Genomic DNA, 16,974 nt, shown 5'->3' on the forward strand with positions numbered 1-16,974 from the left:
TGGTGGATGATATAATGACCACTTGTATGGTGAGTGTGTCAATTCATACTGAAATGATACAAAATTCACTGCATTTGACATTAACATCACATACGGGACGATCCATAGCTGGGGTGAGGTAGTTACCCAGTGGAGTTCCAAAGTATATACATTTAGGTTAACAAATGTAACCTATGTATCACATTGTTTCCAGGTAGTGAATAGCACTAAGCTCCAATTATTAATTAATTCAGAATTACTATGTAGTGTGATGATGAATGTATCTTATACCTCAGCACATGTAGCCTTGCCAATGGGATGGTTCTTTCTCTGCAGGAAAGTTGCATATTCCTTTTTTCCTGCTATTGCTACATGCAGCCCCTCCAACCTGGGGAGAATAACTGTAGCCATATCCCCCGAATCTCTAGAGGACAACAATCCAAAAAGGCAGCTCTACAATTGGATGTAAACTGTGATAGAGATGTGAACCAATTATCAAAGGAGGAAGTGGTTGCTCTGGCTGTATCTTTAGTGGGAATCCCAGGACTAGCTGTCTACAACCATCAACAACATACTGTAGTCACTTGTACCCTCACTAAAATAAAATAAAATAAAATAAAATAAAATAAAATAAAATAAATAATTACATCTCAGGTTCTTGCACTGTAAGTAAGGAATTAGGAGAAATCTGGCATGTGGTCATACGAATTAGGTTATCTGTTATTAAGGCATAATCATGGGTGTCAGGAATTTGAAGAGATATGTAATTTTAGTATTAGTGACACTTCTCAGTTGCTAGAATGAAAGACTGAAGATTTAAAACATTTAATGGAAGGTCTTTAACAAGATAGCAGAGAATGGTTCACTTGCCCTCTCCCATCACTGGGATTAACTGGATGGGAAGTTTGGCTGGCAAAGTTCAGAACCATGTTATTGACTGGGGTTTGCTTTTTTTGATGATAGGTATAGGCCTAGTAAGATTCTTGATAAGTTGTGTACTCTCCTCCCTTGGAGAGACTGCTGAGGAGCAGAATGTAATGGCCTTAAGGCATACAACTGCCTGCACCCAGTAATGCACAAGAAGAAATAATAAACACTATGTTAGAAAAGGTTTGCAAGGACAATTATATGATAAAAAAAGGAAAAGAGGGAATTGAGATGAACAAAGAAAGGATAAGATGTCCTTGTAAAATATGATAAGGCTGATGAATGAAAGCTGAGAATAAGAACTGGTTAAACAAACATCTTGCAGATTTATGGCAGATGTTAGCTTAGCACCTACTTTGTAAATCTTATTTGCTTGACAGAACAAAGATGGATGGATTTTGTCAAACTGGATACAAAGATAGCTCTAGTTGGGCAAAACAACGAACTCTGAATCCAGATTACGAAGTATGTATAAACAAAGGAAACGAAACGGGATACCTACTGGAAGGGAGGAGCATGTGGTAGCTGAACTAAGAATGTGAACCCTGAGTACCTTAGCCAGTAGGGTAAAGAGGAGGGCTCACTATAGCTTCAGGGTGCAGGAATAAAAAGAGACCACGACCTCTAACAAGTTGAGAAACCCTACTGGGTTATTCCCCTGGTAGACTTTCCCTTCATTCAATTAAAGAAAACTAAAAGAAAATCAACTAAAGAAAACTATACTCCTCTGTATGTTTTTGGGATGAAGATAATTGAGCAAGCCTATTTTGATACTGTAAATTGCTTGATCGTGAAACTTTCTAAGATTCAAGTTGGAGTGTTAGAAAGCAAGTATTCTTTATTTTTGGCACCAGATGAATGGAGGATAAGCTCTGCCTATCATGCATGCCTTGCACAGAAGATCTTCAGCTTATATATATTATCTGTGTTACATATGCGAAAGTTTTCCCAGGCACTACATACATATTCAACGCTTCCCCCCCAGAATAATTCACATAGGCTTTTGCCTCCTTGCACTTGCTCAGTCTTACCGTGGTGGTGGTCCAGGGACCCTCTGGAGGAAGTTAGTAGCCTTCCTCATTGCGTTCACTGGTTGAACCTGGCCTTCACGCCTGCCAACTTAGCTCCTTGCCCTGATAGCATACTTAGTTTCACAGAATCAGCTGATTCAAAGCAGAACTTCCCTTATCTGCTCTATACAAGGAGTTCAGTATATCGCTCATATGTACTTGGCACAAGGACACAGATTCTTCCTGTTTTCTAAACAAATTTCAGGGCTACCCATCAGCAGCATTCTTCCTGTTTTCTAAACAAACTACAGGGCTATCCATGAATGAGACTTAGCAAGCTTAACAATATTGCTATAACTTGTACCAATTTGAGCAGAAATGCTCCCAACAAAGCTATGTTCAAATGGATGGTGAAGAATAGTAAAAATATTGTCAGATTAATTAGGGTAGTAGCAGTGGGATGATCAGTCTCTTCTCTTCTGAGGGGTACAGAGTCATCCATTTGTCATCCTGATCCACTATCCAGAGATAGTCTGCTGCTTGCCAGGGACCTGCATCAAGAATACGACAGAGAGGTTGCCAGATTTGTACATCCTACTGAGTACTATCCATGGCTGCTGTTTCATGTAGGAAACAATGACAGAGCTATGAGCAACCTGAAGAAAATCAGGAGAGACTACAAGGAGCTGGGAGCAGCAGTGAAGGACTTAAGAGCACAAGTAGTTTTTTCTTCAATCTTCCTGGTTAAAGGGGAGGGAAAGGGATGATAGAATTAAGAAAATCAAATCGTTAAGGGAGTGGTGTCATGAACAGGGCTTTGGTTCCTTCTGCTATGGAACTAACTTTGAGAAACCTGGCTTTCTGGGGGTGGGCAGATAGCAAACTAAATATGTGTGAACAGGAGAGGTGGATTCAAGATCTCATGACACTGCAGACCACCCTTCAAAAAAGTTGACACAGTTTACCCAAATTTATATAAGGGATGTGCCTTTGCTCTTTTGGGGTGCACATTTAGGTGAATGATTCCCCAAGCATCTGGTGGTGTAACAAAGAATGCCTGCTTCTTAATACCAGATCAATGTTAAGGGGTTTTATTTGGGCTGGGCTTTGTCTGGTGACACATAATTGATGGTGATGCAAAGAAGTTAAGCAATAAACACTGTAACTATGAATTCTTGCCAGTGAAATTTCCAAGCCCATTTTGTTACATCAGAAAAGGTTAAGATATGAACTGACAGCAGGGAGATACAGGACATAGGGCAATGGGCACAAACTGGACCACAGTAACATGAGGAAAATATTCTTTATTGTGAGGATGACAGAGCATTGGAACAAGCTGCTCCAAGAGGTTGCAGTCTCCTTCTCTGGATTTATTCAAAACCCACCTGGATACTTTTCTATGCTGCTTGAGTGGGGATGTTGGACTAGACAATCTTCACAGGTCCCTTCCAACCCTTAATGATTTTGCAATTCTGTGCTGAAAAGTGCACAAAATCCTGTTAATGAATTCCTCACGTCATCCAGATGAGATATGTGATTAACAGAGGAAGTTCTTTTACTAGGAACAAAATTGTCCACTTTGAACTTCCAGCAGTTCCAATTATGGTTTTGTTGTTAATAGTCACATCATTTTTATTAGGGGGAAAGCAACTATAATTAAACAGGAAGCCAGGCAAAAACAGTGCATTATTCAACTTGCATTTAAGACCAACTGTAAGGATGCTATACTGAGGAGCTTTTGCAAAGACAGAAATTTGCCCTGGAGAGAAACGTGGTAATAAAGTCTCCTTAATTTCAGATTGAAAACCTGTACCATTAAAGACTTACCATACTATGGCATTCTGAATGGTTTGTTTGAAGTAAGTAAAACTATAATCTGTGTTGCACAGAATAATTTTTTTATTTCACTCAAAATATACCCAAAAATGCAATGTGGCAATCTTTTCTGTGAGAAGGTGACTGACAGAATTTGAGATAATATACCACATGTGTCCATCATTGTAAAAAGAGAGATAAATAGTAAAGTATTTATTTATAAATAGCCAGGATGTCCTGAACAGGGTAAGAAATTAGTCCAAAGGGTTTGAACAACACCCACAGTGATCACACATGAACAATATCAACTTTCGTGAAAGAATGTGCAAGTTCATTGAAAAAGGAAAGGCTGCTAAATAAATGTAAATGAATAATTTATGCTTGTCAGAACAGCATAACAGGTATCATAAGGCAGGAATTGGGGGTTATTAACCTTTAGATACTACCTGATATGGGTTTTTTCTTTCTTAAAGATGGCTTTTGTAAGTAGTGAGGGATAAGGCAAAAATACAGAGTGGAATAAGGAAAGCCTGGCATGCAATAAAACAAGTATGACAGCTTCAAGAAACATCGCTCGTCTGCATTCACAGAAAAGTACAAAACGATCTTAAAAACAATAGGCTTTATATGGAAAAGTAGATAAGCAAATGTGTTGCATATATTGCGAGCCTGGAGTACCTAGCTAATAGGGGAACAGGAGAGTAATTAACTGTGACAGGAGAAAACGGTGCATAATGGTTAAATGTTTCACCGATTCAGTGCATGTTTTCGCCGTTGCCACATGGGGGCGCGCGCCCACTACTGCAATACAGAAGTAAAACAAAAACAACTGCTGCTCCACCGATAGCTTTGCCTGATGGAAAAGTACTGATTCCAAGTGTTTCCAACAATGCCAAATTGGCATTATTTCCCCACTCAAGAACAACAATACTTAATTAGGACCCCAAATCTATAATCGCTCCAGAAAACTTCTATTCTAGATTACTCATCTGTCTTACTTCCTACTGGACTTGCTCTTTAACTAGAACACAGTGTAGACAATAGAAGCATAACTCAGCAGCAGTTCATCTCAAATGGACGTATCAGGATAACTAGGAGGTGTACACGTCTTGAAAGTTTTCTGCTTTCAAGATTTTCTGCCATTGGAGTCAGAACTTTATCACAGTGCTTCTCAACTATTTAAATTAAAATAAAAAAAATTTTAAAAAATGGCTTAACAGCTGCCTGATGCTCAGTGCTGCATGACCTCAAGTAAACACATGCAGTAAATACCTTCCTGATTGTACCACACCATAACACCCAAAACTGTCTTCTTTTTGGAAAGAATAAAAACATTAAATGTGAATATCCACAGGCTGAATATCCCATATATTAAAAATATACATATATTCCTAACAAAGAAATGACCACCCTACCTTGTCCTTTCTGGAAGCAGACAAGCAGCACCATTAAGAACCTGAGATTTCTACAGATCCAGTGACTCAACAAGCACAGGTATCAGCTGCTTCAAAACAACAGTATAAAGCATTTATTTGACTCAGTTGTTGGATTACATCTTAAATTTTATTTAATTAAGAACGTTGACCCCTTTCCTCCCCCCCCCCCCCCCCCCCCCCCCAACCCTATCTTACAGGAAATCACAAAAATAAACCAAACAGATAACACCAAGGTAAGTTGCTATCCCAGTTTGTGGAAAAGGCCTTAGCTTGGAAAATGGCTGTGATTCCAAAACATTCAGGCAAGCGCTGGAATAAAGTACTGAAGTGAAACATCCTCATGGAGCAAGATAAAGTGGGCAATTCTTTTACTTACGATATCTGTTAAAGAGAAAAAAAAAACACAAATCCAGTTTGAAGCATGGCAAATACTTTACAGAATGTCGCCATAAGAATACAACATCACTTCTGATACAGGATGTCATTTTAAAGTATACTTTGAAGTAAAGAGTATGACCAGACATACAACCCTGAAATATTAAAGTACTTGAGGGCCTATTGAGGATTACTGGAGCCCATGAATGCTGATACCAAAATGGAAATACATAATGCACAGGCATATAATGCTACACACATAACTTAATCTTCTCTGGGAAAGCCCTAGTGTCTGCACTAAACCATAGTGCAACGATGCTCTTATGAAGTCAGAAGTCCAGGAGAAAAGCATGCAGAGTTATCAAAATGACATATAAACCCTTGTACAACTTTTGCTTAAGGGGAACACACTTTTTCAATGGTTAGAAACACCTGCTATCTGATACCATTTTGGTATCAGAATCAATTTGGTTCTGGATGTAAGAAAGCACATGAGGGGAAAAAGAAAAAGTCAGTAAATCTATTCTTCTAGCATAAACCACAGCTTTCCAGAAATAATTCAGCTCTCAGTTTAACTTCAAAACAAAGGCAATTAAAAAACAAACAAAAAAAAAGCAGACAAACAAAAACAACACTCATGAATAGTCAGGCTGGTATTAACCTGGAATGCCAATGAGAAAAAAAATTAATTGTTTCTGAGGGGAGAAATGATGAACTCACCTAGCTTTAAAAGCATTTGTAAGCAAAGATGTAAGGGCAACAAAGATGGTGAAGGATCTAGAGGGTAAGACACATGAGGAACAGCTGAGGGTACTTGCTTTGTTCAACCAACAGTTGGCTGAGGGGAGGCCTCAGAGCAACCTACAGCTTCCTCATGAACTCTTTGGTGACAGTAATAGGACCCAAGGGAACAGCATGGAGCAGCATCATAGGAGGGTCAGGTTGGCTTAGGAAAAGGTTCTCTGAAGGTGGTCAAGCACAAGAACTGGCTCCTCAGGGTAGTGGTCATGGCACCAAGCCTGCTGTAATTCAAGAAGTGTTTGGACAACACTCTCAGACATATAGTTGAATTTTTAAGTAGTTTTTTTTTGTGAAGCAAGGAGTAGATTACTCTTGTGGGTACCTTCCAACTCAGGATACTCCATGGTTCTATTATTCAGTCTGACTATTGATACTTTTAAAAGGTCCTGGCTAAATGCTTTTAGTTTAACTTTTTTCTTCCTGAAGAACCTAAGACCTGATGCTCACAGACTAAAATCAGAAACATTAAAAGTTCTCAGGTGCAGTAAAAACAGTGAAGTTTCAAAGCAACAAAACAGAAGATATGTTATTCACCTAAGACTACAAGCACAGCAAACATCCCTTCCTTAAACAGAGTTTGTAAACAGAGCAGTACAACTTACTGCACAAGGCTTTTGTGGGATTGACCTGCTGTCCTACAAGCAGCTGCTGCAACTTCTTGATGTCTATGCGTACTTCAGCCATGCTTTGCAGATCTCTGCCTTGAGCAGAGCTTTGACATCCATCCTCTGATGCTGAAAGAACACAACACTTAGTAAAAAATCAGAAGGGATTTCAAAACTTAGAAGGATGCACCTGATAATTACAGAACAGTTGATATTCAAAGGGGGTGCTTATCAGCAAAAGCACGGCAAGGAAGTGGAAGCTCACTATTCCAGCAAGTTGTCAAAATTACTGGAAGAGATTTGCCCCTCAAACATGAGAATTGGACACTTTCTAAGGTTTCATTTGAAGACTTCAAAGGATTTGATAGCATTTTCTAAGTACTAACAGAAGGTAGGTACTATTGACAGTACTTAAATAATGAGATCAAACAGACACAAGAGGTAGGAAACAGGAAAACTTACCCCAGGGAGGATTTCCCAAATCTTTAAAATGTGTTGTTACAGATACTACATCAGTTTCTATTTTTAAGTTCATTTCTCCACTCAAATTTGCTTCAATCACCTGCAATACAATTAATTTTAAGCAAGTCTCTTTTGAGCTGCAGAACGACAGAGGAATAACATGATTCAAGCTTCCAGAAGTGCTTCAGTGCCTTTACAGCTCAACTGTACATTTTTCAATACAGTTCAAATATTTGAATGCTGAGCTACAGAATACATTTCTTATCATTCCTGTGTGAACAATCCTAGACAAACCTCCCTCAAATTATGAGGAGAATAATTTAATCACTCTCCATTACTTGTAGAATAGGTATTGGCTTTAGAAGGTCCATGTGCTAAGAAAAAAGTACTTTGAAACAAGAGACTGAAACTGTAGAAGTGGAACATTGGCTGCATTTTCTTCTAGCTTTTCAACAAACAGAAAGACACATACGCATTTGATACAACACACACAGAAAATTGGATGCACTAGGAGCTAATCTGCAGTCGCTTTCCAAGACTCAAAAACAGGCATCAGTTTTGCAGTAAATCCAAGCAGGACTTGGGAACGCAAGGAACTCTGAAAACGTGCTGAAAGCCTTCAAGTTCCATCCTGAAAATGCTATCCTACCAGAAGACAATCCATTATCTTACACAAATCCTAGGCAAATAAGAGGACTACTAATGCACATCCACACACAGGATTTCTGTGATCAGAAGAATTCTCAGTACTTTTACAGATGCTCATATGACAACCAAAAATTCCTACGGAATGGGAGATGCACACAGAATGACCAATTACTGTTTGAAAGACCTTCTGAAAGCAGTTTTTGCAGCTCTCATCTTGACCAAATTTACTACCAAGATCCATCTAGCATAAATAATTGTGACACTTCATATTTTTATTTGTTAGTAACAGAAAAGCATGTACAAGGTGCAAGTACTCTGTCTCCTCCCTTAGAGTTATCAAAAGTATTTCCTAAAGTTTTACCTAGTTTTGACTATAAACACAATTCAGAGAAAGAGGTTAGGAACTCAGGAAGAAGGTTATGACCTGTGTTGACATACTACCTCTTCTGAGTGTTGCTACACACCAAAGATCAATCCCATCATACAGCTATCCTGTGTGATAAGAGGTCATCAACTCTGGAAACAAAGCAGTTACACACTGTGCTTTTGTTGCATGTAAGGACTTCACAGAGGACACTGGGGAAGAAAGTTAGATACGGAGGAAAAATAAAATTCCAAAAGGTTTACTACAAAGGAGAAGACTTTGAAGTATGTCACTCATCTATTTGTAGGACAACTGCCACCTTCAAAAATTGACGGAAAGTCAGCATTTACCTCTCAAGCCTTCTAAGACAGAACTACCCAATTTCAGGACTCCTCATTTAAAAAAAAAAAAAAAAAATCCCATTTATCAGAATTGTTACAGACAGTTTCAAAACCTTTCCAAAGCTCTATAGCTACTTACTTCAATGCTGGTAAATTTCAGGACTTTCAGTTCTGGAGAAACTAAATAAACAAACAACCCATTTTCAGACCACCTGCAAAAGGCTTCCTTCAATGAAAGGCCTACCACCTCCAGAAACTCAGGGTGGGCTGCAAACTCACCAAGTCATAATCTAAAGCACAGGCTGACATCCCTGAGCCATTAAAAAGATTTCCTCCAAATCATACCTCAAGTTCACCACAAGGTCATTTATTAAAAAAAAGCTCACTTAATAGGGAATTCTTTTTAATGGAGTCACCTATAAAGTGTCCAGCATGCTTCATGAAAGACTGCAATTTCATTCCATCTGTAAAGAGTGACTTGTAGCAACATATATCATGTTCTTTTAGGATGTTCTATGAGGTCCTGGACAAGCTCTTCACTGTCAGTCCTAAAACAAATTCCATCATTCCCTTCATCACTTCTCTTCAGCACCTACACAACCTTCAGGTACCTTAAACTCAAAATCTATCCCATCCAAAAAACAAAATATAACATAGAGACATCAGTTCACACAACAGGGAGAAGTGTTACATACAGGATAAAATGAGGTCTGTAGGACAAGACTTAGGTGCCTTAACTTACAATGTAATTGCTGAGATTCTTCATTCTTTCCACAATACTCTTCATTGTTTTCAGCACTGGTAGGTAAATACTGACCTAGAAAGACAAACAAACAAACAAACAACAACAAAAAACCAATCAACCTACATTCATGACAGTATTTTATCTGTAATGGCCTAATTTCCCCTTCAAGTACATCCTTATCTTGGACTCCTCAGCTACATACTGAGTGGAAGGAACACAATATTTAACTAAAATCAGCAAACAATCCAAGAACAAAAGAACTCTTTCCCATTCCAGTAACAGGCCATCCCTCTAGTAATTGCTTCAGATGCAGTATCCCACATCAGTGTTGAAAACAGAGGACAGATATTTTTTATAGCTAAGACCCTCATGTGAACCTACATTTGAGTAATTGAGCAGTTAAAAGTTACTACAGCCAATTGTTTTTGAAACCACACTGGTGTCTGAAATAACAGAATGCATCAAGTTTCTACCGTGTCTTACATCTTCAGATTTGAAATAATCTTAGCTATGGAGGTAACAGAGAACTATATCCTCAAATAGGAACACAATTTGCACAAGGACCTTTAGTTGCAATTCTGCTGAAAGTTAAAAAGGATATTAAAAAAAAAAAAAGGAGAAAAAACATACAAGTAACTCTGCCAGGCAGGCTAGAAATTTCAGACACAGCAGATTATTTGGGCTACTCATTGCTTAAGCAGTTAAATCATATGAAGTAATCACAAAGCTTAGTGTTTTGGAGACACTTCTATACAAAGCTATGCAAGTCCTTTGCTTCTCCATTGCCCCATCCCAAATAATATAGCAGCAACTTGTAACTATCTGCTCCATTTTTACTGGTCTGGGGCTCTTGTCAAGATGTAACCTCTCCAAACCTCTAGCTTTCCCTTTTCTGTTCCTTCTCCTCTCCAAATCCCATTGCCAGAATACCCCATGGCAGTATAAACCTTCTCACTCCATAGGAAACATAAAAACAGAGGCTTACATCGAAGTCTGGCACAACAGGCTCTCTGAAGTCATTCCACAGTCTTCTGGGAATAACCCTCACAGGAATGTCATGCGTCACAATCCTACTGCTGCTTGATAAGGATGGCTCGAGAGAGACAGAGCATGTTTTCTTTTTTTAAGTAAAAAACAGTTTCAATTATGAATCCAAGTTTTTCAGACCCAGACTGGGAAAAACTAGATCCAACTACCCCAGATACTCAGTTCCACTTCTCTATTTTTCTATGGGTCCTCTATTAAGCTGATTTTGAGTTCAGAAGAGTTTAAGAGTCATTAGTACCTATGAGCTAACCTTGAACTGTGAAGGAGAGTTAACAACAAAAAACTTTGATGTGCTACTTGAAATTGAATAGCAAGACAAGCAAAAGCAAACCAAAGAGTCAGAGACTACACCGAAACCTCTTGCACCTAAGAGCTTCAATAAGAAGGCAACAGACCACAGAAAATGTAGAGAATGGAGAAACGGAGGAAGGTAGTGGGTGACAAAGATATTGGACAAAGATGTTTCAGCCACATAGCTTTCATTTCTCCCCCACTCCTTTCTTGTCTTTTGGACAATACAATTCTGGCATTATCTGTTACCAACCTTAACAGTAGGAAATGCCAGTAAATGGGAAAAATGCCAAAATTTTTCTTTATTTAGTTCTCTAGAATTACACAAAGACTACCAAAGATACAATTTGATCTAGAGAAAAGCACTTAATTTTGAACAATTTTAACATAATAATGATGATAAAAGCATTGTTGCACTTACTAGCTCCACGGCAACTTTGAGACAGGGAGAGTGTTTGTTAGTCAACTTGATCTTCACTGCCTTTGCATTCTGGGCAGTTTTTAATGCTCTTGACAGGTTCTCAGGCATGAGCTCTAAATATATTTCATTGTGATCTGCAGCTACTCCCTCCATCTGAAATTCATCAAAGAAATTCCCCTGCAAGGTTCGAAATTTGAGAAATAAATTAAAAGAAAAAAAAAGAAAGAGGTGCAAGTTTGACTTAACAGACCTTAGTTGGTCATAGCAGGTATCCTCCACCCAGCACCACCTGCAGGAATCAATACAGGCTACGTGAAGATGGAGATCTAGTGCTTCAGAGGTCAAACTATTAACTCCAGATTCTCCCCCAGTGTCCACAAGTCCTCGAAATATATGGTAGAAGGGGTGAGTTATGCTTCACCGTTTCCAGTTCTGGGCAAGCCCTTTACACAGGACAGACAACCAAGGAAAAGCAGTGTCCAGACAGAAACACCAGCCCTGCACAATTAAAAGGCAGTCGTGCAAAACTGAATGCCTTGAGTGGCTAGACAGGCCATGAGAGGTCTGAGACACCTCAGGTAAAGGGCTGTATTTATAAGAAACAACTTGTAAAAGAGGTCTCACTACAGGCACTATTTTTCAAGGCCATGTGGATATTTAACTTCCCCGGCTTACCTGGCACAGCTCACACCACATACTGACTCCTCCATTAGCAACTCTGTCGGAGAGGATGAAATACAGCTTGTTCACGGTAAGACGCAGGGTGCAGGTCTTGGCTAATTTTGCGATCGTGTTAATTACACCTGGTGGGGTAGAGGGAACAGCAGAAACTGCTCCATGCTGCGTGCCACGGCGGCAGAGGAGAAAGCTCTATAGCCAAAATCACAACTCGTGCTACCGCAGAAACTCCCAAACACATCGTGGCAAAGCAAACAACTTCACGCTGCCTCCCTGCCCGCGGCCCGAGTCCGCACGAGCACGCAGAGTGATCGGAGACCGCCAGCGCGCACAGCCCTTCCACTTCCGTTTCCTCGGGAAAGGCAGCCCAAACTGCTTAGCCGTGACACGGCCAATCCCAGTACCCTCACCCCAGCATACTCACGGCTGAAGTGATTGAGACAGGCGAGATCCACGATCTTAGCCCTAAAGCGCATGGCCACCACAACAACCAACCACAGCAACACCACGCCGTTCCCTTAATTATAAAGCCATAGGCGGGGCCAAGGAGGCGTTGCGCTCGGCTCTCGGAAGCTGCCCGGCGGGAAAGGAAGGTCGGACGGAAGGCCCGGGCCGGATCACATCGGACAGGACTGGACCGGGAAGGTGCTGGGCGGCGGGTTGCCGGACGTGGGACTGGAGGCAGGTGGCTCGCTGGGGGTGATCTCAGCCCCGTGGCAGAGAGGGAGGCGATGGGTGCCGGCTGTCGTGTTTTCTGCAGGTGCTCCGGCCGGCGTTACCAGAGCAGAGTATTCCACCAGCCCGGAGCACTTCAGTGTCTGGTACAGCCAGGGAAAGAGTGGTTTCTGTCCCGAGAGCTCTATGAGAGAAGCATGGATTTCAGACACCTTACACTGTGTGGAAGTGATACCTGGCAATTAACTGAGACTTCAGCAATTAACTGAGAGTCTGCAGCAAACTGGCTGGGGTGGGTTGTTTTTCTAGATAAGCAGGTCATGTCAATTCTGAAAGCAGAGTCTTAACATTCCACAAGCCGTGAGGAGGTTATACTGTACTCTGCTGGAGTTGATAATATAGGCACCATTACAAGGTTGATGTGATAATTAGAAGCTTAGCCAGAAGCCGATTTTTTTAATAAATAATTTCTTGATCAAATATGGGATCTGACCTACTTGGCACACAACATTTGGATGGATAGCAACTGCCAGTGGAACTCCATGACCACCAAAGACCCCTTGCGAGAACCATGTATTAACATAGTACAGGCATAATATTAGGTTTTAATATGTATAGCAATTCTAGGAATAAGCAGGCATTTCATGGAAACTGTATAAATATTCACATGTTGAGTGTATACAGTCTGTGTGGTTTAGCTCTTGGGTATGCATGCTAGAAGGAGCACTCAGTGCTGCAATACAGTAACGCTGGCATTAGGGTTAGTGAGTTTAATTCCCAGATTTCTGTGACTTTGCAAAATCTGCCTGTGTAGAATCACACAGAAGTGGAGCTTTGTCAGTTGCTTTTCCAAACACTGGCATTAACCCAAAGTGAAGGTCAAAGGGCTCACCTCAGAGCAGAATTCCCTCTCCTGAACATATGACTAAAAGCACTGCTGGTAACAAGTATGTTTATATACAGAGTAACAATATAATGAACAAAAGAAGATATCAGTCTGCTTCAGGAACACACAGTATACTTGAAATGACATGCATTCAAAAGATAGAAAATAATGTCAGGAAAATAAAGCAATTATAGTCCACTTTTTTTTTTTTTTTTTTTTTTTTTTTTTTTGCCTTGAGACAGTTAGATGCCTTTGAGTTAGCAGAACTCAGAAAGGAAAAGCACATGTGCACTTACAAACGCTGAATACTTCTTAATTTTTTTAGATTCATTTGTAATGACCTAATACTTCACTAAAACAATATCCAAAACACAATTCTATTGTCAGCCTTTCAAATTTCATTAGGTATACCTGAGACATATTTAATAATGTCACATCACATACTTAGTATATTTTGATGTTGATTTTATTTTAGTTGATGTCACAGTTTGGCCCGGTTCGGCCTAGTTCCATGACAGGGAACAAGGGGACCCATGGTCCCATGCCCCAGGAAAAGGGAGAGGGGGGAAAGGAAAAAGGTATGGAGATGGGCCCTGATGAGAGAAAACAGTGGTGATGCGCTAAAGAAAAAAGACTAATTTACTGAATATGACAGAGGAACGAGAGATAATACAATAAAATACAATATAATTGGAATTGAAGCAAATAAATCAAATAAAATGAGAGAGTGTCCGAAACCCAAGCCCTTACTCTAACACTATAAGTGAGATGGCCAAGGAGCACATAGAGCAAAGCCAGGCAAAAAGAGAGAGAGTCTTATTACTCCCAGTCAGTTTTATCTTTCTTTCTGAACAGAAAATGGAAACAGAGTAATAACATCTTCTGGGAGCTGTAGTTCGTTCTTCCCTTCTGAGACTACGATACCAGAACTACTGACGATCCACAGAACTGCCCCATTAACTCTTTAACTCCCAGTGCACTACATGATGTTATACTGTGGAATACTGATCACAAATCATAAAACAACGACAGTTAATCTCATTTTAAAGGAAACATGCAAGTCTACTTTTGCAACTGACTTTTCTTTAATGCTGTAGCATTATTTCATTAAGTGTATTCTTTGATTTTGAAGATGCCAAATATATGTAGGTTGCTCCAAAAGTAATGTCTCCATGTTGCAGTTTCCATGGAAACCTCTGTAGTTTCCTTGGAAACTACAAGAGATACTAAGAACACAATAACACTATTTGATAGGGCAAATTCTCAGCTACAAAACACTATTTTTTCAACATAGTCAACACCATTAGCTATCTGTTTTCACCGGCAATGAACAAAAGCCTGCAATGAACGTCAGTGGGTGCAATTTTTTTCCACCTGGAGGAATCCTATTACACAGTTTTGCTTCATACACGCTTCCATGTCAGACTCCATTTTGTCAGACTGCCCCTCTGTTACTATCTGCTGCACAGCAACAAAACGTAATAGAGTATTGTTGGTAAGGTTCAATTTCTACTGCCATATCACAAACATCCTCTGGTAATGTTGTGGGCCAACATAAATAAAAAAGGAATCACTACTTTTTGAGTAGTCCTCATATATTATGAACTGTGAAGGCAAACTGCTATTTGAGACATCTGTGAACTCTAACTTGTAGAAACATATCGTCTCTGCAGTACATTTTTACTCCTATTAATAATGACTAAGCTGTTGCTACTATATATAGCCTGCCTCTTTTTTTAGCATAATTATTTAGTTGCTCTATAGAAACTAGAAATAAAAGATTTCTCTTAGCTACTCACCAAGTACATTTCAGTGAAGTGCAGGAAAGGGTTTGCTCCACAAGGCAAGGTGAGTAATCCAGTGGTAACAGCATGGTATACCCGTGGGAGCAGTGACTGAAAAAGGGGCACAGTCCACATCTGAACAAACTATGCAGAGCAAGCTTGGTGTCAGTAACATGTTCAGATGGCAGACAGTGATTACCAGACAAGCACAAAGTGATGAGGTAGATCTGAGATCAATTCAGCAAGTCCAATCAGCAAATCAAGATTAGTCACAGAGAAGATTCAGTACAAGCTTGCCAACACCATGACTGGTGTCCAGGTGACCAAAGATGATGTCCAGGGGACCCTGTCTAGACAGAAATCCCAGGCCATTGAGTGAAAGGTGTATAGGCAGAAGGACCAAATTAGGCTGGTCAGGGCAGTTATGACCTGCTGGTGAATTTCAGATCCTAAATAGAACTCTGAGATATTTTAATATTCTTAGAAATATGTTTTAGAGTGTTTTTCTTAAATGTTCAGGGGAAAATATAATTATGAGTCAAAAAGTGTGGAATTAATAATTCCACTGCATTTTTTTTTCAGTATTTCAGCTATAAATTCCTTTTCTTGGCAATTTAAGTATGAATTAAAAGAAGAGGAAAACTGAAAGATCCTTCTAAATTTAAGGCAAACGAAAATATATATGCTTCTCCATATGGTGTCCTTTGTTGCTGTTGTAATAGAATCACAGAATGCTTGAGGTTGGAAAGGACCTCCATAGAGTTCAGCTGGTACAACCACTCAGAGCAACTTGTTCGGCACCACGTCCAGACCGCTTTTGAGTCTCCAAGCAGGGAGACACCACAACCTCTCTGTCAATAGTCATTCACTGTCAGAGTAAAAAAGTGTTTCCTAGTGGTTAGAGAATACCGTCTGTATTTCATTTGGTGCCCTTTGCACTGGGCTCCACTGAAAGGAGCCTGGAGGAAGGTGCTTCTTTTCACCATGCTTTCAAGCATTTACACGTATTGATATGACCTCCCCTGAGCCTTCCCTTATCTTCTCTAGGCTAAGTAGTTCCAGCTCTCTCAGCCTTTCCTCATAGGAGAGATGCTCCAGTTCCTTTAATACTTGGTGGCTTTTGATTGGATCTTCTTTAGTATAGAATCATAGAATCACTCAGGTTGGAAAAGACCTTCAAAAGCATCAAGTTCAACCACAGCCTAACCATACTACCCTAACTATAACAACCCTCCGCTAAATCATGTCCCTGAGCACCACATCCAATCAGTTTTTAAACATATCCAGGGATGGTGACTCAACCACCTCCCTGGGGAGCCTATTCCAGTGCTTAACAACCCTTTCTTTAAAGAAGTTCGTCCTGATGTCCAACCTAAGCTTACCTTGGTGCAGCTCGAGGCCATTTGCCCTCGTCCTGTCACTTGTCACCACTGAGAAGAGACCAACCCCACTCTCCCTGTAAGCACCTTTCAGATATTGGAAGAGAGCAATAAGGTCTCCCCTCAGCCTCCTCTTCCCCAGATTAAACAGCCCCAGTTCCTTCAGTCACTCCTCATAGGGCATATTCTCCAAGCCCTTCCCAAGCCTTGTTGCCCTTCTTTGGAGCTGCTCCAGCACCTCAATGTCCTTTCTGTACTGAGGCGCCCAAAACTGAACACAGTACTCAAGGGGAGGCCTCACCAGT

General features: G+C 40.2%; 1 protein-coding gene across 7 annotated transcripts; it reads right to left on the reverse strand.

Moving 5' to 3' along the window:
- Window positions 1-3,203: 3,203 nt before the first annotated feature.
- On the reverse strand, window positions 3,204-12,443 carry HUS1 (HUS1 checkpoint clamp component). Of its 7 annotated transcripts, none has more exons than XR_003073685.3 (10): window positions 12,370-12,443; window positions 11,943-12,070; window positions 11,268-11,444; window positions 10,494-10,601; window positions 9,506-9,580; window positions 7,411-7,510; window positions 6,946-7,077; window positions 5,544-5,548; window positions 5,147-5,232; window positions 3,204-3,393 (listed from the first exon to the last, which is right to left on the reverse strand). XR_003073685.3 is itself a non-coding variant. In XM_025147602.3 (9 exons), exons 1-9 carry the CDS (start codon window positions 12,419-12,421, stop codon window positions 3,352-3,354), a joined length of 819 nt encoding a protein of 272 aa, XP_025003370.2. In that variant the 5' UTR covers window positions 12,422-12,443; the 3' UTR covers window positions 3,204-3,351. The 7 variants fall into 7 exon arrangements, 5 of the variants coding, with proteins under 5 accessions (XP_025003370.2, XP_015131400.1, XP_040552251.1 ...); XR_006938602.1 differs by having other exon boundaries at window positions 5,147-5,235; XM_025147602.3 differs by lacking the exon at window positions 5,147-5,232.
- Window positions 12,444-16,974: the final 4,531 nt, after the last annotated feature.

The sequence above is a fragment of the Gallus gallus genome, chromosome 2 (assembly GCF_016699485.2).
Source record: "Gallus gallus isolate bGalGal1 chromosome 2, bGalGal1.mat.broiler.GRCg7b, whole genome shotgun sequence".
Lineage (NCBI taxonomy): Eukaryota > Metazoa > Chordata > Aves > Galliformes > Phasianidae > Gallus > Gallus gallus.